We start from the raw sequence: 23,400 nt of genomic DNA on the forward strand, positions 1-23,400 counted from the left end.
ATCAAATTAATTAAGCTACATTTCTTAAAATCAATCCCATATACTATTATCTTACAAAAAAGGTTTTAAATTATTTAGTCCAACCAATATTAAAAACTGCTTCTCAAAGATGTCCTCTGGTGGTCAAACTAGCACTAACTAGCATTAACCCTTTCATGTGTGAGTTCCAAATATCTCTAACGGTCGCCCCAGCGTGAGTTTTTTTATGCACGTAATGTTAGAACGTTCTCTCCATTCCAGAATGTGATTGTTACGCAACAGTACATTTAATCCGCGTGTTTTTATTTATAAACTGTTTTCAACTTCAATTTCAAATGATTTTCGAACAAGTTTTTTTTCTTCTAAGAACAGTTTGAATTGAGGTGTGTTCCGCCTCCTCATTCATTCACATAACAATTGTCATTTTTACTTTTCTGGACCATTAATCTTTCAGACATTTCTGACCCAGACAGAATTCTCCAAGCACTACCCAATTGTTTGTGCAGTTCAAGTCTGCACACACGTGTTCACATTTTCCATCTGTTGCCCGCATCGCAGTCATTTTTGTTTTCATTACTAATAATAAATTTGGAAATGTGTAAGTTTCTAACAAAGTACGTGGCTTATTACGTTATAATAGTTTCTGTATGTCTTTTCTATTGTAGCTCACTGTGTGTATGGAGCATAATATATTTGTGTATATTCCTTATAACCGCGGACATGTGAGGTAACGTTCCTCATTTCATAACCTTTATGGTGTTATATTCAATCGTGCTTATGTAGCTAGTTACATTCTTCTATTAGCTCTGTAAAAAATGCTAATTGCATCTGAGAAGTATTATCTTGTGTTGTATTTTGAAGCTACCCTGGCCTTATGACTCCAAAGTGGCGCAGCGGTCTACGGCACTGCATCTTAGTGCTAGAGTCATCACTACAGACACCCTGGTTCGAATCTAGGCTGTATCACAACCAGCTGATTGGGAGTCCCATAGGGCGGTGCACAATTGGCCTAGCGTCATCCGAGTTTGGCCGGTGTAGGCCGTCATTGTAAATAATAATTTGTTGATAAATGACTTGCCTAGTTAAATGAATAAAAAAAATTGACCATGGTTTGTTTTTATTTGGCATATTTAGCATAGCTCTGTTCTGCCCTGCCCTGACCCCTTGTGGAGCTCAAAAGTTAGTTTCTTACTGTTATAACTCAAATTTGTGATTTTTGACAAATACAATATACTATTTTTATAGCAGTGTTTTATGTTACTTCTTTGTAATATTATTTTATTGCTATATCCTTATATTGTATATCTTATATTATATTGTTATATCTAATGAATAATTCCTCTTTATTCTGTACTTTCAGAAACCACAAACATTATTTGCCAATATCATAACTGGAACTGGAGCTGGACATCTTTGGAGCTGAAGATTGAGGACAGCTTTTGTATGCTAGTGTACACTCCTTAACAGTTTTACTGGATGAAAACACAGCAAGAAAACACATAGGCCAAAAAATGAATATGCATAACCCATATTTAATATTCACGCAGTGACTGAACAGCTTCATTACCACCCCCACCTCTAAAGGCATAGTATCATGACAGGTCACCTGTCAAGTCACCTGTCAGGTCAGTCTGTCACTAATTGCTGCAGATGTGCTCAATAGTGCTTGAGCATATGATACTCCACAAAGCATGGTGAAATACGTAGAGGTGTATCACAAGCTAAACACATGTATTTTGTCAACTTCCCCTGCTTACTTCTCCTGGTGCCAGACAGGCAGACGTTGCAGTGCCTCCATGGGTGACTACCTTGAGCATCAGTTTGAGGGACTTTGCAGGGAAATTGCCGTGCAGTGAGGCGTAGGGGATTGTCCACAGCAGGACGACCCCCAGTGGATGGGCGCCGAGGGGTGTGTTGCTCCTCCAGCAGCTTTCTCATGAGGATCTCTCTGTACTTTTGGTAGGTAATTACTTTACCTATGAGGGAGTGGGGAGGATGAGGGAAGGGAGAGGATGATGAGGCAGTGGGTAGGTGGGTGAGATATTGTCACTATAATTGCATAATGGAACTGTATATGATTTGCATGTGAACTGTACATCCAATTACAAAAATACCTTGTTCAGTATCCATCTCACTTGTTAGTTGGTGGTGAACTATGTGGCCATTGAGGGCAGAAGTGTCGATCAGATGGAAAAATATCTTGTCACCGATCCCTCCGGAACTTTCATTACGCACACCTGGCCCCTATTCCCAGTGATTAGTAATTGTATAAGTGTGCCCTTGGTTTACCATTGTCCTGTCGATTATTGTTACTATGTCCGTTGGTCGTGTGAGTACCTGTGCTGTGTGTTTTGGGTTTTGTGCCATTGTGGATTGCACAGATGATTACGGGTCTCGTCCCGTGTGATAATCATTGTGCGCTTGCGTTATTTATTCAAGGTACTCCTCGCTCTTTTGTTTGGGTTTCAACCCTGGGTGTTGTATACGTGTTTGATTGGTCCTTTACATGGCACTCTGTAATTTGGGTGAAAAAAATAACAAAAAATTACACATTCTTGCACCTGTCTCCTGACCCTTTAACGTGACACTTCTTATACCACTCGATTGTTTTCTGAGTGCATTTCACAAAGATGTTTATCATGTCCGCCTTATCCACTGCCCCCATTTTGAGGTTATAGTCAAGCACGCAGTCTGGTTTGATTTTTCTTTCTCCCGTCAGGTGGTCCACCTTCCCTGTGGCCGACGTAGTTGCTGTATGGACAGTGGAGAGGACATGGACTCGTTTGTCTCGTTTGTCGTGCCACTTTACTGCCAGCTGTTGACTGTTCTCGTTGAACTCCACCTCCCCTCTCTGCATCTTCCTGCATCCGAATGCTGGCATTCCCTTCCTGTTCGACCTGACTGTGCCACAGGCCCCTGTGCTGTTGAAGATCAGATGCTGGAAGAGTGTGCGACTGCTGTAACAATTGTCCACATACAAAGTGTGTCCCTTGCCGAGATGAGGAGCCAGCATGGTCATCACCACGGACCTGGACACCCCAAGCCCCTCAATGTTGGACCCTGTGTAAACTATAATGTTCTGGACAAATCCTGTCTTCACGTCACACATGACAAAGAACTTGACCCCAAACCTGTGCCTTTTGGAGGGAAAATATTGACGAACCGCCAGCCTACCTTTCCATAACATCAGGGACTCATCAATGCATAGGTCCTTGTATGGCACAAACACCCGACCAAATGCTGATGTCAGGCTGGTAAGAACATTTCTTATTTTGTATAACGGTCATTTAGGATGGCAGTAGCATTGTTGACGAAATGCAGGCATCACAGCAGAACTAGGAAGCGGTCTTGGGAAAAGAGGGTGCCAAAGAAGGGAATGGCAAATATAGGATCTGTGCTCCAGTAGTCTCTTAGGGAGTTCTTCTTTACTATCCCCATGAGAAAGACTGTCACCAGGAAGGTATATATTTCACTAATTGTGGTTGTCACCCATTTAGCGAGTCCCCCCCACTCCTGGCTCTCTCTTCTCCTGTAGTTCCAAGGCATAGCGATTGGTCTCCTCTACTATGTCTCCCACCAGCTTTTCTGTCAGAAACAACTTGAAGCACTCTGCCTCAGATGGAAATGGCAAGGGGCGTTGCACTCCAGACTGGGACTCATCAAAGCAAACAGCAGGGCCAGGAGGGGTGAAATGGCTGGCAGCCTTCCAGCTACCACAAAACTCCTGTACTTCATCCACTGTCTGTCTGCCTCCATCACCACCAGCATCTTCAAAAGGGACCTGGGACTTCGTCAGTGGACAAGTTGTCCTCAGATTCAGGGTTCTCAATGGCTAAAAGGTTGGAGAGCAGCTCCTCCCTGTCACTATCAGAATCTGATCCTGACTTTCATACTCAGACTTGTTGTCAGAATTTAAAAAAGTCTCCAGAATTTCCGCATTTATGAGTTGTCTCCTTTTGAAAGACATTGCTGATGCTACAGCTTAGCTCACTAGCTACATACATAAACAACAACACTGAATGGCTCAGAGTGGGAGTGAGAGGTTACGTGATTGACTGCCAGCCACTTGTATCAATAAATCACCCAGAAAATGTTCTGTGTGATAATTATTTATATAGTTACGGTTTTATTTTCAATGACAAGTCATGCATTCCCGATTCTTGAATAGATTGTAATGGGCACATATTGTGTGTAAAATACTTTTTTGAAGGTTGTACTGTTTATGATGATCTAAGCTAATTCCAGCGGTGTGTGGAGCCATGTTTGTTGACATCCAATGCATTCTGGGTTTCACGTAATCGTCTGTCGGACCAAAGATGTTATAACAAAATGAGTTGAGTAAGGGTGCACTCATTTTTTGAGAACTTCCAGAAATTAATGGTGGGATGTGAATGATGGTAGACGACCCCCCCCCACCCCCCCCCCCCCCTCCCCCCTGAACATGCATACTATAAATAGACCAAACTCATCTTGTCTTCTCTATTCTTTGGTTTCCGTGAGAAAAAAAGCGTGTCAGCGCACAAACTACCCATCGTCGGATTACTTTCAATTTCTAGAGAGTGTTTTACTCTTGATCTAATTAATTTAGATCAATGGTGAGCTCACCCGTGATGTGATGCAATTATAAATAGTAATTACTAGTTCATATTGTAGTTTGTCAGCGAGAGTTATACAAATATGACTGCTTGTGTTACCTCAATCTTTCCTCAGTTAGCGCTAGAAAAAATGTAGCCTACATTTTTCCTGTTTGGATGATTGTGTTATGCTGTAGATACCGCTGTGAATGTCTGAACATTGCATCCAAAAGTAAACTGTTCACATTCTGGACATAACTTTGTAAGGACTGCATTTGTGCAAAATGTTTCTGAAAAAACAGTGTGGCCAGCTCAAAAGCTGATTGTTGCGTCATTCGAAACTGGCCATTCTAAATAGGCGTTCTAAATAAAGCACACCGGTGTGATCGTAAGCTACAGGGACCACTGTAGAATGATGACACCCATTTGATGGTATGTGTGAAAGGGTTAATGGCAACAATGGCTGACAGTTAAATAATGTGGCATAGCTGTGCTGCAGTATGACACAACTTTTAAATGAATAACCACTGAACATAAAGCTGTCCCAGCAGAGCTTACTTTTCTTTTCGATTACAACAGGTGTAGAAATGCTTTACCGTGAAATGTTTATTTACAAGCCCTTAACCAACAGTGCAAGAGTTAAAAAAATAACAAATATTAACACAATAAAATAACAATAACAAGGCTATATACAGGGCGTACTGGTTTCGAGTCAATGTGCAGGGGTACAGGTTAGTTGAGGTAATTTGTACATGTAGGTAGGGGTAAAGTGACTATGCATAGATAATAAACAACGAGTAGCAGCAGTGTACAAAACAAATGGAGGGGGTGTCAATGCAAATAGTCCGGTGGCCATTTTATTAATTGTTCAGCAGTATTATGGCTTGGGGGTAGAAGCTGTTAAGGAGCCTTTTGGTCCTAGACTTGGTGATCCGGTACTACTTGCCGTGCGGTAGCAGAGCACGGTCTATGACTTGGGTGACTGGAGTCTCTGACAATTTTATGGGCTTTCCTCTGACACCGCCTATTATATAGGTCCTGGATGGCAGGAAGCTTGGCCCCAGTGATGTAATGGGCCGTACGTACTACCCTCTGTACCGCCTTGCGGTCAGATGCCGAGCAGTTGCCATACCAGGCAGTGATGCAACCGGTCAGGATGCTCTCAATGGTGCAGCTGTAGAATTTTGAGGATCTGGGGACCCAAACCAAACCTTTTCAGTCTCCTGAGGGGGAAAAGGTTTTGTCTTGCCATATTCACAACTGTCTTGGTGTGTTTGGACCATGATAGTTAGTTGAAACTTGAAACTCTCGACCCCCTCCACTTCAGCCCCGTCGATGTTAATGGGGTCCTGTTCGGCCCTCCTTTTCCTGTAGTCCACGATAATCTCCTTTGTCTTGCTCACATTGAGGGAGCGGTTGTTGTCCTGGCACAACACTGCCAGTTCTCTGACCTCCTCCCTATAGGCTGTCTCATCGTTGTCGGTGATCAGGCCTACCACTGTTGTGTCATCGGCAAATTTAATGATGATGTTGGAGTCGTGCCTGGCCATGCTGTCATGAGTGAACAGGGAGTATAGGAGGGGACTGAGAACGCACCCCTGAGGGGCCCCCGTGTTGAGGATCAGGGTGGCGGATGTGTTGTTACCTACAGTTGAAGTAGGATGTTTATATACAGTTAGGTTGGAGTCATTAAAACTCAGAAAATTTCTTGTTAACAAACTATAGTTTTGGCAAGTTGGTTAGGACATCTACTTTTTGCATGACACTAGTAATTCTTCCAACAATTGTTTACAGACAGATTATTTCCCTTATAATTCACTGTATCACAATTCCAGTGGGCCAGAAGTTTACATACACTAAGTTGACTGTGCCTTTAAACAACTTGGAAAATTCCAGAAAATGACGTCATGGCTTTAGAAGCTTCTGATTGGCTAATTGACATAATTTGAGTCAATTGGAGGTGTATCTGTGGATGTTTTCAAGGCCTAACTTCAAACTCAGTGCCTCTTTGCTTGACATCATGGGAACATTTTAAGAAATCAGCCAAGACCTCAGAAAATAAATTGTAGACCTCCACAAGTCTGGTTCAACCTTGGGAGCAATTTCCAAATGCCTGAAGGTACCACGTTCATCTGTACAACCATTAGTACGTAAGTATAAACACCATGGGAACACGCAGCCATCATACTACTCCGGAAAGAAACACGTTCTGTCTCCTAGAGGTGAACGTACTCTGGTGCGAAATGTTCAAATCAATCCCAGAACAACAGCAAAGGACCTTGTGAAGATGCTGGAGGAAACAGGTTCTAAAGTATCTATAGCCACAGTAAAACGAGTCCCACATCAACACAACCTGAAAGGCCACTCAGCAAGGAAGAAGCCACTGCTCCAAAACCGCCATAAAAAAGCCAGACGATGGTTTGCAACTGCACCTGGAGACAAAGATCGTACTTTTTGGAGAAATGTCCTCTGGTCTGATGAAACAAAAATGGAACTGTTTGGCCTTAATGACCATCGTTATGTTTGGAAGAAAAAGTGGGATGCTTGCAAGCCGAAGAACACCATCCCAACCGTGAAGCATGGGGGTGTTAGCGTCATGTTGTGGGGGTGCTTTGTTGCTGGAGGGATTGGTGCACTTCACAAAATAGATGGCATCATCAGGTAGGAAGATTGTGGATATATTGAAGCAACATCTCAAGACATCAGTCAGGAAGTTAAAGCTTGGTGGCAAATGGGTCTTCCAAATGGACAATGACCCCTACAAGCATACTTCCAAAGTTGTTGCAAAATAGCTTAAGGGCAACAAAGTCAAGGTATTGTAGTGGACATCACAAAGCCCTGACCTCAATCCCATAGATACTTTGTGGGCAGAACTGAAAAAGCGTGTGCGAGCAAGGAGGCCTACAACCTGACTCAGTTACACCAGCTCTGTCAGGAGGAATGGGCTAAAATTCACCCAACTTATTGTGGGAAGCTTGTGGAAGGCTACTAGAAATGTTTTACCCAAGTTAACCTGTTGGGGATGGGGGCGCTGTTTAGACTATTTATGCTAATGTGGCTAATTTTTTAAACGGCTTCCCACAAAATCCTTGATCGTACAATATGCATATTATTATTATTATTGGATAGAAAACAGTCTATAGTTTCTATAGGAGTTGAAATTTTGTCTCTAAGTGGAACAGAGCCCATTCTACAGCAATTTCCCTGACATGGAGTCAGATTTGAGAAACGTTGGCCACTTTTCTGAAGTCATTTAAACGGGCACTGTCGTTGCTATGACTATACGGACACTTCTTACGTCTTCCCCTGGATGCCTTTACGTGATGACGATTCCAACGGGCTCGATTGCTCGTTCACAGGCCCTACAAATGAAAAAAACCTTTAGCTAGCAAGTCTTTTCTTGCTGCGTAACGCGCGTGGAAGACACCGACCCTCTCCTGTTCCAAGCATTAGTTTAGCCTGTTATATTTCTCCGGTCATCTTTTCACTCGTTATAGGAGTTACAAACATCACAAAGTAGTTAATTTAAAGCGTTTTATAGCAATTTATATCCGTTTAGTGCGATTTTGTGACATTTATTTTTGCAACGATGTGAAAAGTTGGACACGCTTTTCAGTTCATCCCGAACGTAGTTGACATTTCCACATGGCAAGAGGACAGCTTTCCACCAAAAGACGATTTCTCCCAAGAAAGGATCCTTTGCCCAAGATACTGATGGAAGAACAGCTCAAGGTAGGACATTTTTATTATGATAAATCGTGTTTCTGTCGAAACATTTTAGTGGCTTAGGACGCCATGTTTTTTGACGTAGCTTCGCTTGGCGCAAACTGTATTGAAAAGTAAGGATAAATTAAAAAATGTAATAACGCAATTGTATTAAGAATTAAATTGTCTATCAATCCCTGTCCACCCTATATTTTTTAGTCACGTTTATGAGTATTTATGTATAAGAGTAGATCACTGTCTAAGTGGCGCAAGGACAAATTCTGACCAGCCGAGTTACATTTCACATTGTCTAACCATGATTTTGGTGGCTAAATATAAACATTTTCGATCAAACTGTATATGCATGTTGTAATGTGATGTTACAGGAGTGTCATCGGAAGAATTCTGAGAAGGTTAGTGAAAAAATTAATATCTTTTGGCGATGTTGACTTTTATCGCTCACTTTGGCTAGAATCAATGCTGGGCTGCTAATTGCTATGTGCTAAGCTAATATAACGATTTATTGTGTTTTCGCTGTAAGACACTTAGAAAATCTGAAATATTGTCTGTATTCACAGGATCTGTGTCTTTCGATTCGTGTATGCTGTGTATTTTTACGAAATGTTTGATGATTAGTAGTTAGGTAAACACGTTGCTCATTGTAATTATTCTAGTCCATTTGTGATGGTGGGTGCAATTGTAAACTATGCCATATACCTGAAATATGCACTTTTTTCTAACAAAACCTATCCCATACCATAAATATGTTATCAGACTGTCATCTAATGAGTTTTTTTGTTGGTTAGGGGCTATAAATATCTTAGTTTAGCCGAATTGGTGATGGCTACTGGTGTTGGTGGACAAATAAAAGATGGTGGAATATGCTAATGTGTTTTTAGGTAATAGATGTACATCTTTACATATTGTGTCTTCCCTGTAAAACATTTTAAAAATCGGAAATGTTGACTGGATTCATAAGATCTGTGTCTTTCATTAGCTGTATTGGACTTTAATGTGTGAAAGTTAAATATTTTAAAAAAATATTTTTTTTGAATTTCGCGGCACTGGTTTTTCAGTGGGGGGGGGGGGGGTGTGCCGCTAGCGCCACGCTGATCCTAGACAGGTTAAACAATTTAAAGGCAAATTAAAGAAAATAAATCATTCTCTTTACTATTATTCTGACATTTCACATTCTTAAAATAAAGTGGTGATCCTAACTGACCGAAGACTGGGAATTTTTACTAGGATTAAATGTCATGAATTGTGAAAACTGAGTTTAAATATATTTGGCTAAGGTGTATGTAAACTTCCGACTTCAACTGTAACTACTACAGTGTGGAAATTGTAAAGGATATGTTCACGTGTCAAATGTTTGCAGACGGGAGAAGTATGATGCTGAATATTCTGTGAATGGAAAATGTTGCAACTGTGGTCGGGATCATACTCCGGACTTCCTTGAGTGCCCTGTTAGGGTGATGGAGGTCGAGGTGTCAAGGATCAGGGCTGCGCAGCGAATCTCCTATGTGGATGCGATGAAGAGAGTCGAAGAGGCAACAGTGTTGAAGATATGGCAGTGGATGCATTGCAACCTGTTTCTTGTGTTTTAAGTAAATTGGGTGATCTGGGTACACTTATTGTGGAGAAGGTGGATTTTGTGGCATTGATAGCCACAGTGATTAATTGTACAACACAAGTGTCTAAGAAGTCCAAGAAGCTGGATATCATTATATCTGCAGCCGATACAATTTTAGGGCTCCCAGACTTAATGGCAGGAGCACGACAAGGACTTTTGTCACTAGGAAATGTCCCGCCCTGCTTCTGAGCAGATGCTTCTGAGCCTGTGTTGGGACCTGATTAGAATGAGGTTTTTACAGAAAAGCAGGTTGATTTTGTTTAGTTAATTTATTTTTTGGTAGTTTGTATGAATATTTATTTATTTTTACCCAAATGTTTTCCTTTCTTGTGATCCTTATTATCCCCCCCCACATTAGGTGGCGGCACCCACATTTAATTGTTGCGAACGCCATTATACCATAGAAGAGGGAAACGTCATGTTCCTGGAAGTGTGCATTTGGTACGAAAATAAATCTAGGCGGGATTATACATAGCTAACGTTACTTATTCGTCACAGAGTTTCTGAATTATTTTCTCATTTTGGGTTTAGCGAAACAAAACTGTAAGAAACTAAATACTGCTTATCAAGAACTGTCATCATGGCAAATTTGAATGAAGCTGATTTACCACCAAATCTGACTTGTCTCAAAGTAAGTGCTGGTTCAAAACAACTCCCACCTCGACAACCTAACGCTAGTTAGTTAGCTAGCTAACGTTAACTATTTTCGCAAAATAGCTTAACAAAATAGTATAAACCTATGTTAGCAAGCGAATATAACATATGTGTCAGCCAGTTACTTTAGCTAGCTAACTTACTTTTATTGTTTTGCCTTTTTAAACATGCATACAGCTAATGTTAGTTAGCAAACAAAAAAAGCTAGCTATTTATCCCAGCAGCGTGTATAACAATCATGTCAGTGTAGATGCTTTTTGCAACGCGTTACTAAAAGCAGTTTGTTAATGTGATGCTCACCATGTAACTATCATACTAGCCTACCTAACGGTATTATTTCTGTAATGCAGAATGTTGATACCATTCTCCGATGTCCCATTTGTTTCGAATTCCTGAGTATCGCAATGATGACCAAATGTTCTCACAACTGTAAGTTACCCAGATTTTGTCGTCACTAGACACAAACTATCCATTCGTTTTAAAAACAATGTTATAGCTGTACCGTTAGCGATATGCTATAGAAGATAACAATTGTCTCATAACAATACTGTATCCACACCTGATTATTTGAATTTCTCATTACAGTCTGCTCTTTGTGCATAAGAAAATTTCTGTCCTACAAATTACAATGTCCAGTATGCAATTCAGTAAGTATGATGCATGGTGGCACTGCATCATGACAATAAAACTATCTTTCAAATGTAATCTGTTTAGGTGGCTTGAACATGTCAAAATAAGACAAGCATTTATTTTTCTCTATTTTAGCCTACAACAGAACAGGACCTAAGAAACAACCGGATACTGGATGACCTGGTCACAAACTTTAAATCTGCAAGGTACCTATTGTGTATTAAATACTCCCATGATATGCTGGTAGAAAAACAGAGAAATTGAGAAAAAATCCATAATGTATCTAGCCTATATCTTGAAGCATCTATTCAGGCAACATCTAGCTCAACTGAGTCTTGTTAAATGTGCCTACTGATACCATAGATGAACTGCCAATTCATAATAGAGAAACCACAACACTTTGTATTTTGAAAAGGCCAACATGCTCAGTGTCTCAAGGTTAAATCTATGCCTGATACCATAAACCCAACTGGCAGGTTTCATTAGTTTATTTCTCAGTTGAAAAAGACCACCTAAGATTTAAAGCATTCTTTGAAAGGTGCGTATTATTTTCAAATACATGTGTATTATGCACTGAGTATACAAAACATTAAGACACCTGCTCTCTCCAAGACATAGACTGACCAGGTGACTACAGTGCATTCGGAAAGTATTCCGTCCCATTGACTTTTTGGCTTAGTCATTATGGGGTACTGTGTGTAGAATGATGAGGGAAAGAAATAATGTAATCCATTTTAGAATAAGGCTGTAACGTAACTAAAAGGGGAAGGGGTCTGAATACTTTCTGAATGCACTGTAGGTAAAAGCTATGATCCTTTAATGATGTCACTTGTTAAATCGACTTCAATTAGTGTAGATGAAGGGGGGGAGACAGGTTAAAGAAGGATTTTTAAGCATTGAGTAATGGATTGTGTATGTGTGACATTCAGAGGGTTAATGGGCAAGGCACAAGATTTATGGTAATGGGTGCCAGGCACACCGGTTTGTGTCAAAAACTGCTGGGGTTTTCACACTCAACAGTTTCCTGTGTGTATCAAGAATGGTCCACCACCCAAAAGACATTCAGCCAACTTGACACGACTGTGGGAAGCATTGGAGTCAACATGAGCCAGCATGCCCGTGGAACACTTTCAACACCTTGTAGAGTCCATGCCGCTACGAATTGAGGCTGTGCTGAGGGGATGTCGACTCAATATTAGGAAGGTGTTCCTACTGTTTGGTCTACTCAGTGTATACATTCAGAACCATTCATACAGTGCTGTTTTGTGTACTGCCTTTATAAGTTTTGTTCCGATGTTTGGGAATGCAATTAAAATTTTAGAATGTCATTTTAGAATGATTATACTGAGGATAAAGTGGAAGGAATGATAACACAGATTCTTTTCCCTCTGGAGGCTTCGCCTGGCTTTGCGATTTGTCAGCTCATTAATCTAACGCTCACTGTTAATAGCATTTTTCTACCACTTTATGTGACAGTTGCATAGTGTTACAGTATGTCAATTAAATGATGACAAAAAAGCAAGCAGCATGGAATACTTTACTTTGGCCTTTAGGGTAATGTATTTCCCTCCCTATATAGATGTTGTGAATGAGATTGGACGCTGTGTTTAGGGGGCAGGTCTCCTGGTTTCCTAGTAACTATCAGGATGCCCTTTCCTCTGGGAACTGGGTGATTCATGCCTCCTCTAAAACCATGGCTCTGTATTCCTCCCTGTTATTCACGATGGAACTGGCCTGGACTCTGTGCATCTGAATAGTAAATCAGGCAGGCAATCAGATAAAACTGTCATGTAGGCTTAGATCATCTCCAACTCATCTCATCCTCCTCCGCCTGGGCTCAACCCATGCCAAAGCGCACCTCGTGGGGGAAAATTACAACTCTACAGTGTCCTCTGTCTCCTCGCTCTTCCCCAGAGGGCATAGGGGTACATTGTGTGCGTGTGTTAGGGGTTGGGCGATAATAGGACAGCATCGTCTATCGACAGCTGTCATTGATGGTGATGACATCGTGATGTGACAGACGATGGTTTAGTCTATTTGAATTTGACTGGCGCCACGCAGTAAAGAACATCTTGCACACGTAACATTCTGATACTTTACCTATTTTATAGCCTAATTCAGTAAATATGTTGTATACAGAACCTAATAGTGGGATGTAGGCCAGACAGGATGGAAAATTCCACCAAAGCAGCGCAAAATGGCCAGTCAGAAAATATAGTTTTTCTTTCTGTCAGATGCATGAGCCTTTTTTGTTGTTGTAACGGACACTAGCTGTTTAAAAAACACTTAGCCTCTATCTTCTCTCTCCATTCGATAGGATATGAATTTGACTTTGGGCTCATAGGCTATGCTTTCATTGTTTTATGCATGGCTTTCTTCTAATCAAACAATGAATGTAATGGAGTTCCATCTCAAAGTAGTTTGAATAGCCTAAAAAACGTAAGGTAGCCAGGGGACTAATAATAAGAGAGAACCAACAATATCAATAGCCTATAGAAAAATCAAATGACAAGTTTAATGAAGTTTTAAGCTTATTAAGAAATATAGGATTCACGCGATCTGGGTAAATCCCTCCATGCGAGGTTTAAAACCAAATGGCCAATAACCTAGCGTCACTCCAGTAAAACAAATCATGACTCTCGAGTCAGTAAAAAGAGTTGTTCAAAAATAACTAATAACTTGCAAACTGCACATCACTACCTACTAGGCCTATCATAAGCTTTAAAACAAGTTAAAGTTATAAACAGTAGCTTATTTATCAAATATTCTATCCTAAGAAGGTGTTGTCCTAAAGTTGCCGCTTTCAAAAATAACAAGAATGAACGTCTATAGCATAGGCTATTCTCAATCACAGCTTTATGATGGTTCTGTGAAATCAGAGTGGAGTTGGGGGGTGAGGTGTTGACTACTAAAACCTCTTAGCTACCTGGGATGCATCCTTGATGGAATCCTGGGAGGTGTGAGCATGGCCACTAAAGTGCTAGGGAAGGTTAATGCAAGGACTACATTTTTGGTTAGAAAGTCCAATCTGCTTGATAAGGCCTCCAGTAGAGGGCTAGCCACTGCCCTCATTCAATGCCATTTTGACTACGCTAGTACTTCCTGGTTTGGGGGCTTATCTAAGCTGCTGAAGGGTAAGCTCCAGATAGCCCAGAATAAGTTGATCAGGGTGGTATTGAAGGTGAGTCCACATTAGAGGTCGACCGATTATGATTTTTCAATGCCGATACCGATTATTGGAGGACAAAAAAAGCCGATACCGATTAATCGGCCTATTTATTTATTTATATATATATATTTTTAATATATATATATCACACACACACACACACATTTTTGTAATAATAACAATTGCAACAATACTGAATGAACAATGAACACTTATTTTAACTTAATATAATACATAAATACACACACGCACACAGCTCTGAAGTGACAATGATACTTAGGAGACAAATACTCTCAACTGTTTGAATGAAAATAGAGTTTAAGTTACCTGTGAATGTTGAAAACAAAAACTTAAATTTCTATATGCAGGAAATCCTATTTTAATAATGGGCATGACACCTTCTAGCAAAATCTGATAAGCGGTTCCTTCATTTATTCCATAGAATATTTTTAGATTCACTTAAAATAAGGTCTGTGTTTCGTGTAGGCTTACATCACCGTGCCAATTTTATAACTGTGTAGATATCCATAGGACAAGGTAACTCTGATCAATATTGGCTAAATATAAGCGAAGATTAAAAAAAAATGTAGAGTGCATTTATGAAAATATGTTGACAAACGTTACCTTATCCTAGTGAGATTTACACGGGTATCAAAACGTCGAGGCGGTTTAAGCCTGCACGAAACACAGACCTTATTTAAAGTAGATCAAGACATTCTCTATGGAAGACATGAACGGTAAAATAAAGAAGGAACCCCTTTCAAATTCAGCCGCAAGTTATTACAGGAATTTTAACGCGTCGACTATTTCTCTCTAAACCATATACCTTTGACTAATCCGGAAACTATCACCTCAAACAAAATGTTTATTCCGTTCCGTATTTTATCTAACGGGTGGCATCCATGAGTCTAAATATTCTTGTTACATTGCACAACCTTCAATGTTGTCATAATTACGTAAAATTCTGGCAAATTAGTTCGCAAAGAGCCAGGCGGCCCAAACTGTTGCATATACCCTGACTCTACGTGCAATGAACGCAAGAGAAATGACACAATTTCACCTGGTTAATATTGTCTGCTAACCTGGATTTCTTTTAGCTAAATATGCAGGTTTAAAAATATATACTTGTGTATTGATTTTAAGAAAGGCATTGATGTTTATGGTTAAGTACACATTGGAGCAATGACAGTCAGTGAATGATTGTTTTTTATAAGATAAGTTTAATGCTAGCTAGCAACTTACCTGCATTCGCTAACAGGCAGGCTCCTCGTGGAGTGCAATGTAATCAGGTGTTAGAGCATTGGACTAGTTAACTGTAAGGTTGCAAGATTGGTTCCCCGAGCTGACAAGGTTAAAAATCTGTCGTTCTGCCCCTGAACGAGGCAGAACGTTCCTAGGCCGTCATTGAAAACAAGAATGTGTTCTTAACTGACTTGCCTAGTTAAATAAAGATTAAATAAAGGTGTAAAAAAACAAAAAAACAATCAGCAAATTGGCGCCCAAAAATACCAATTTCCGATTGTTATGAAAACTTGAAATCGGCCATTCCGATTAATCGGTCGACCTCTAGTCCACATACTCTACTGGCTGCTTGTTGAGGGTTTCCCAGATTAGACTGGTTTTGGTTTACAGGAGTATTTATGGTCCTGCACCCAGATATCGAACTGATTACTTCCCCCATGTTAGGGATGCACACAATCACAGCACCAGATCAGGTGTTGCTAATTTGTGTTTATACAGTTTTAAGAGTAATGCTGGGAAAGGTACTTTCTTGTATGCTGGAGCTTCAGAGTGGAATGTGTTGCTTCTGCCCATATATACTGTATGTAAACATTATTGACGTGACCAGTGTTCAATGACTCGATGTACATAGGGGAGAAGTCTCTAAGGTTCAGGGCATGGTACTGGGCGGAGGCAGGCTAGTGGTGACTGTTTAACAGTTCGATGGCCTGGAGATTGAAGCTGTTTATTTGATTTATTTCACCTTTATTTAACCAGGTAGGCCAGTTGAGAACAAGTTCTCATTTACAACTGCGACCTGGCCAAGATAAAGCAAAGCAGTGCGACACAAACAACAACACAGAGTTACACATGGGATAAACAAACATACAGTCATTAACACAATAGAAAAATCTATATACAGTGTGTGCAAATGTTGTAAGTTTAGGGAGGTAAGCCAATAAATAGGTCATAGTGGCGAAATAATTACAATTTAGCATTAACACTGGAGTGATAGATGTGCAGAAGATGAATGTGCAAGTAGAGATACTGGGGTGCAATGTAGCAAAAAACAGGTGAAATTGGTAAGCTGCTCTGACAGTTGATGCTTAAATTTAGTGAGGGAGATATACGGCTTCAGTGATTTTTTTTCTTCTTCTTTCTTCAATTCGTTCCAATCATTGGCAGTAGAGAACTGTAAGGAAAGGTGTCCGAAGTAGGAGTTGACATTGGGGATGACCAGTGAAATATACCTGCTGGAGAGCGTGCTACGGGTGGGTGCTGCTATGGTGACCAGTGAGCTGAGATAAGGCAGGGCTTTACCTAGCAAAGACTTATAGATGACCTGGAGCCAGTGGGTTTGGCGACGAATATTAAGCGAGGGCCAGTCAACGAGAGCATCCATGAGTGAAGGATGCTTTGTTGCGAAATAGGACGCCAATTCTAGATTTAATTTTGGATTGGAGATGCTTAATGTGAGTCTGGAAGGAGAGTTTACAGTCTAACCAGCCACGTAGATTATGTGGACAACTACAAATACCTATGTCAGAACCGTCCAGAGTAGTGATGCTAGATGGGCGTGCAAGTCCGGGCAGCGCTTGGTTGAAGAGCATGCATTTAGTTTTACTTGCATTTAAGAGCAGTTGGAGGCCATGGAAAGAGAGTTGTATGGCATTGAAGCTCGTTTGGAGGTTAGTTAGTACTGTCTTCATAGAAGGGCCAGAAGTATATAGAATGGTGTCGTCTGCGTAGAGGTGGATCAGAGAATCACCAACAGCAAGAGCGACATTGATGGTAACAGAAAAAAGAGTCGGCCCGAGAATTGAACCCTGTGGCACCCCCATAGACTGCCAGAGGTCCGGACAACAGGCCCTCTGATTTGACACACTGAACTCTATCAGAGAAGTAGTTGGTGAACCAGGCAAGGCAGTCATTTGAGAAACCAAGGCAGTTGAGTCTGCCGATAAGAATGCGGTGATTGACAGGGTCGAATGCCTTGGCCAGGTCTGTGAAGACGGCTGCACAGTCCTGTCTTTTGTCGATGCCGGTTATGATATCGTTTAGGACCTTGACCGAGGTGCACCCACGACCAGCTCGGAAACCAGATTGCAAAGTGGAGAAGGTACGGTGGGATTCTAAATGGTCGGTGATCTGTTTGTTAACTTGGCTTTCAAAGACCTTAAATGCAGGGACAGCTACAGCACCTGGTTCACAGGAAGGCCAAGAAGATCATGATAGATATTGGTATGTAATAGTTTGGGTCTAGAGTGTCTTCCCCTTTCGAAGAGGGGGATGGCCGCGGCAGCTTTCCAATCTTTAGGGAGTTCAGACGATACGAGATGTTGAACAGGCTAGTAATAGGGGTTGCAACAATTGCGGTGGATAATTTTAGAGAGGGTCCAGATTGTCTAGCCCGGCTGATTTGTAGGGGTCCAGATTTTGCAGCTCTTTCATAACATCAGCTATCTGGATTTGGGTGAAGGAGAAGTGGGGGAGGCTTGGGCAAGTTGCTGCGGGGGGTGCAGAGATGTTGACCGGGGTAGGGGTAGCCAGGTGGAAAGCATGGCAAGCCGTAGAAAAATGTTTATTGAAATTCTCGATTATCGTGGATTTATCAGTGGTGACGGTGTTACCTAGCCTCAGTGCAGTGGGCAGCTAGGAGGAGGTGCTCTTATTCTTCATGAACTTTACAGTGTCCCAGAACCTTTTGGAGTTTGTGCTACAGGAAGCAAATTTCTGTTTCAAAAATCTATCCTAACTGCCTGCTTTCCTAACTGCCTGTGTATATTGGTTCCCAACTTCCTTGAAAAGTTGCATATTGTGGGGGCTATTCGATGCTAATGCAGTACGCCACAGGATGTTTTTGTGATGGTCAAGGGCAGTCAAGTCTGGAGTGAACAAAGGGCTATATCTGTTCTTAGTTCAATTTTTTTTGGAATGGGGCATGCTTATTTTAAGATGGTTAGGAAAGCACTTTTAAAGAATAACCATGCATCCTCTACTTAAGGAATGAGGTCAATATCCTTCCAGGATACCCGGGACAGGTCGATTATAAAGGCATATGGTTAATATTGCTTGCTAACCTGGATTTCTTTTAGCTAAATATGCAGGTTTAGAAATATATACTTCTGTGTATTGATTTTTCGCGAATGCGCACTGCATTATTTTATGCAACGCAGGACACGCTAGATAAACTAGTAATATCATCAACCATGTGTAGTTTTAACTAGTGATTATGATTGATTGATTGTTTTTTATAAGATAAGTTTAATGCTAGCTAGCAACTTACCTTGGCTTTTTACTACATTCTCGTAACAGGCGGGCTCCTCGTGAGGCAGGTGGTCAGAGCGTTGGACTAGTTAACTGTAAAGTTGCAAGATTGGATCCCCCGAGCTGACAATGTGAAAATCTGTCGTTCTGCCCCTGAACAAGGCCGTTAACCCACCGTTCCTAGGCCGTCATTGAAAATAAGAATGTGTTCTTAACTGACTTGCCGAGTTAAATAAAAAATATTTAAAATATCGGCGAATCGGTGCCCAAAAATACCGATTTCCAATTGTTATGAAAACTTGAAATCGGCCCTAATTAATCGGCCATTCCGATTAATCGGTCGACCTCTGATGTGAGTACAGTTGAGGTAAATATAGGTGTTGAGTGACGATGAGAGTTTTCGTCTCTGGAGGCACCAGTTAAGCCAGGTGACGTCTCCGCATGTGTGTGGGGTGGGACAAAAGAGCTATCTAAGGCATGTTGAGCGGGACTGAGGGCTCTACAGGGAAATAAACAAATTTGATCTAGCCAAGACCGCAGTAGACAAAGCATATTGACATTAGAGAGAGGTATAAAGCAATCAGGGGTTGTTCAGGAGAGCTAAGACAACAACGGGTAAATGGTGATGAATGGGCAGAGCGGGTCAATTAGGTACGTACAGGACCTGAGTTCGAGGCTGGGTCCGACAAGTAAATGTAATTAGGTACCATGTTATTGAAACAGTCCAGGGGGGCATCAGCTGTGGTCCTAGGGTCAAAAGAGCAGCACTAGGTGAGTCAGGGTGCTGTTCGGTAGTCACTACTACGCTAGGCGAGCAGTGTACACAGCGCTCAGAAAAGCTACCGGGCCAGGGATAGTCGATGGTTCTTCAGCGACATTGTAACAGAATAGCCTGTTTAGACCACACCGGGCGATCACGTTGGCAGTCCAGTCGTGATGGATCGGCGGCGCTCCGTGTCGACAATGAAGGATCCAGGCCAATTGGCAAAAGAGGTATTGTAGCCCTAGAATTAGCTGGTATATGGGCCTAGCTCGAGGCTAGCAAAAGGCTAGCTGGTGCTTGCTTCCGGACAGAGGCATTTATCAGTCTCTCTGTCTCACCTTTTGATGCACCTGTACTGTCTCTGCCTTCGGGATGAACAGGCTGTGGCTCGGATGGCTGAGGTCTTTGATGATCTTCTTGGCCTTCCTGTGAACCAGGTGCTGTAGATGCCCCTGCCTTTCTAAGGTCTTCGAAAGCCAAATTAACAAACAGATCACCGACCATTTCGAATCCCACCGTACCTTCTCCACTACGCAATCTGGTTTCCGAGCTGGTCATCGGTGCACCTCAGCCACGCTCAAGGTCCTAAACGATATCATAACTGCCATAGATAAGAGACAATACTGTGCAGCCGTATTCATCGACCTGGCCAAGGCTTTCGACTCTGTCAGTCACCACATTCTTATTGGCAGACTCAATTGGCTTGGTTTCTCAAATGACTGCCTCACCTGGTTCACCAACTACTTCTCTGATAGAGTTCAGTGTGTCAAATCTCTGTTGTCCGGACCTCTGGCAGTCTCTATGGGGGTGCCACAGGGTTCACTTCTCGGGCCGACTCTCTTCTCTGTATACATCAATGATGTCGCTCTTGCTGCTGGTGATTCTCTGATCCACCTCTGCGCAAACGACACCATTCTGTATACTTCTGGCCCTTCTTTGGACACTGTGCTAACCTCCAGACGAGCTTCAATGCCATACAGCTCCTCAAACAGGAATATCGCCTGTTGGGGCAGTGAGAGCATGCTGCCTGTTGGGGCAGTGAGAGCATGCTCCTCAAACAGGAATATCGCCTGTTGGGGCAGTGAGAGCATGCTCCTCAAACAGGAATATCGCCTGTTGGGGCAGTGAGAGCATGCTGCCTGTTGGGGCAGTGAGAGCATGCTCCTCAAACAGTGGGTGTTGCATGATCAATTGATGAGAGAACAGCTGTCCACCCTGAGGCAAGAAACAGAGAGCAAGCTTCTTTTTTGCCACTTTTTCAAATCATCAGTAACGTGTAGTCATACGATGTAGCCCCTATGTTTTGATTTCTAAGACATTCTAAGGTTTGTATCCTTCACAACTAAAGTTGCCAAATAACTCTTAATGTAGCATATAGGACCTGTTTTAAATGATCACTTTATTACTCTCAACATTGCCATTTCATATGCGCAGTCACTCTGTAATGGGAAAAATATCCTTCCTATTTTATTCAGCTAAATTCAATTTTATTGTTCTTACTATAAAATCATCTAAAATAAAATAATGGCACAGGACTTAAAATAATTGGATGGCGTGTCGCTGCAAAATGCTGTGGCAGCCATGCTGGTTAAGTGTGCTTTGAATTCTAAATAAATCACAGACAGTGTCACCAGCAAAGCACCATCACACCACCTCCTTCATGCTTCACGGTGGGAACCACACATGCAGAGATCATCCATTCACCTACTCTGTATCTCACAAAGACGTAACGGTTAGAACCAAAAATCGCAAATTTGGACTCATAAGAACAGATTTCCACCAGTGCATTGCTCGTGTTTCTTGGCCCAAGCAAGTGTCGTCTTTTTATTGGTATCCTTTAGTAGTGTTTTCTTTGCAGCAATTCGACCATGAAGGCCTGATTCACGCAGTCTCCTCTGAATAGTTGATGTTGAGATGTCTGTTACTTGAACTCTGTGAAGCATTTACTTGGGCCTCAATCTGAGGCTGGTAACTCTAATGAACTTATCCTCTGCAGCAGAGGTAACTCTGGGTCTTCCTGTCTGGCCGCAGGTCCTCATGAGAGCTATTTTCATCATATTGCTTATTGGTATTTGCGACTGCTCTTGGAGAAATTTTTTTCTTGAAGTGTTCCACATTGACTGACCTTCATGTCTCAAGGTAATGGTGGACTGTCGTTTCTCTTCGCTTATTTGAGCTGTTCTTGTCATAATATGGACTTGGTATTTTACCATAGAGGGCTATCTTCTGTATACCAACCCTACCTTGTCACAACACAACTGATTGGCTCAAATGCATTAAGAAGGAAAGAAATTCCACAAATTAACTTTGAACAAGGCACACCTGTTAATTGAAATGCATTCCAGGTGACTACCTCATGATGCTGGTTGAGAGAATACCAAGAGTGTGCAAAGCTGTCAAGGCAAAGGGTGGTTACATTGAAGAATCTCAAATATAAAATATATTTTGATTGAACACTTTGGTTACTACATGATTCCATATGTGTTATTTCATAGTTCTGATGTCTTCACTATTATTCTACAATGTAGATAATAGTAAAAATAAAGAAAAACCCTTGAATGAGTAGGTGTGTCAGTTTTTGACTGGAACTGTATAATTTCGGATGGAAAAATGCTTTCAGTGTAAACCTGAACGACTAAAACCAGATATAAAGTATGTAGAAAAGATAATAGACCTATATGTTATAATCTTGGAACTAACAATCACCAAAATAAAAGCTAGACAGACATTATTAGCCATAGCAAAATGCATAGAATTGCAGGAAATTGGCTTTAAAACTGCAACATTTTCTCTTGCCTCCATGGCAAAATGTCTAGAATTGCGGAACATTTGCTAAAAAATGTAAAATAATGTATGCATCACCAAGATGAGGGGCCTCCTTAAATTTTCTCAAAAATTCAGATGGGCCGACCTGGCCCATTGCCATGCCCCCTGCCACGCTTACCACCTAAGCCCATTTTTTAAAATCCAGACATTTTGATGGGCCACCTAATCCAGTGATTGTCATGCATTGTTTTTTCAATAGAGATGAATTTGCCTGCATCTTTACTGTATGTGCACTAAAATCATATTCTAATTTTGTTGGGACTAATTCACCACCTGAGTAAATGGAAACTTAACATATTATCTGGATCGCTAACTCTAAATATAACATCCACTGCTAGTCACATGTGTTAATCTAACAGTAAATGTATTGTCCAAAAAAACATTGCAGTTGTAGCCAAATCCACCTCTAATATCTTGGTTGTAAAATGGTTGCTATTGAGCACAAAATTGAGAGTTGAAAAAAAAGTTATACAGTGCATTCAGACTCCTTTGACTTTTTCCACATTTTGTTACATAACAGCCTTATTTTAAAATTGATTAAATAGTTTTTTCCCTCATCAATCTACACACACTACCCCATAATGACAAAGCAACTTTTTAAAATTTAAAATTTTTGCAAATGTATAAGAAATTCTAAACTACCACTTTTACATACAGTTGAAGTCGGAAGTTTACAAACAGTTAGGTTGGAGGCTGACAGGCTAAATTACATCATTTGAGTGAATTGGAGGTGTACCTGTGGATGTTTTTCAAGGCCTACCTTCAAACGCAGTGCCTCTTTGCTTGACATGGGAAAATCAAAAGAAATCAGCAAAGACCTCACATGTCTGGTTCATCCTTGGGAGCAATTTCCAAATGCCTGAAGGTACCACGTTCATCTGTACAAACAGTAGTACGCAAGTATTAACACCATGGGACCACGCAGCCGTCATACTACTCAGAACGCGTCCCCTTCCTATCCTACAATTGAACGTACTTT

The 23,400-nt window shown here is 41.3% G+C and overlaps 1 protein-coding gene across 2 annotated transcripts in view; it reads left to right on the plus strand.

The window, feature by feature from the left end:
* The first annotated feature begins 10,304 nt into the window (after positions 1-10,304).
* Positions 10,305-23,400, plus strand: part of LOC129815464 (E3 ubiquitin-protein ligase RAD18-like) — a 111,187-nt gene continuing 98,091 nt past the window's right edge. For both annotated transcript variants that reach the window (XR_008753434.1, XM_055869333.1), the window contains exons 1-4: positions 10,305-10,522; positions 10,896-10,974; positions 11,131-11,192; positions 11,311-11,381. Coding sequence is in view for 1 of the 2 variants with exons in the window: in XM_055869333.1 (XP_055725308.1) it covers positions 10,472-10,522; positions 10,896-10,974; positions 11,131-11,192; positions 11,311-11,381 (263 nt within the window). In the remaining variant the exon portion in view is untranslated. The remainder of the gene's footprint in view (positions 10,523-10,895; positions 10,975-11,130; positions 11,193-11,310; positions 11,382-23,400) is intronic.

This window comes from Salvelinus fontinalis, chromosome 18 (assembly GCF_029448725.1).
Source record: "Salvelinus fontinalis isolate EN_2023a chromosome 18, ASM2944872v1, whole genome shotgun sequence".
NCBI classification, from domain to species: domain Eukaryota; kingdom Metazoa; phylum Chordata; class Actinopteri; order Salmoniformes; family Salmonidae; genus Salvelinus; species Salvelinus fontinalis.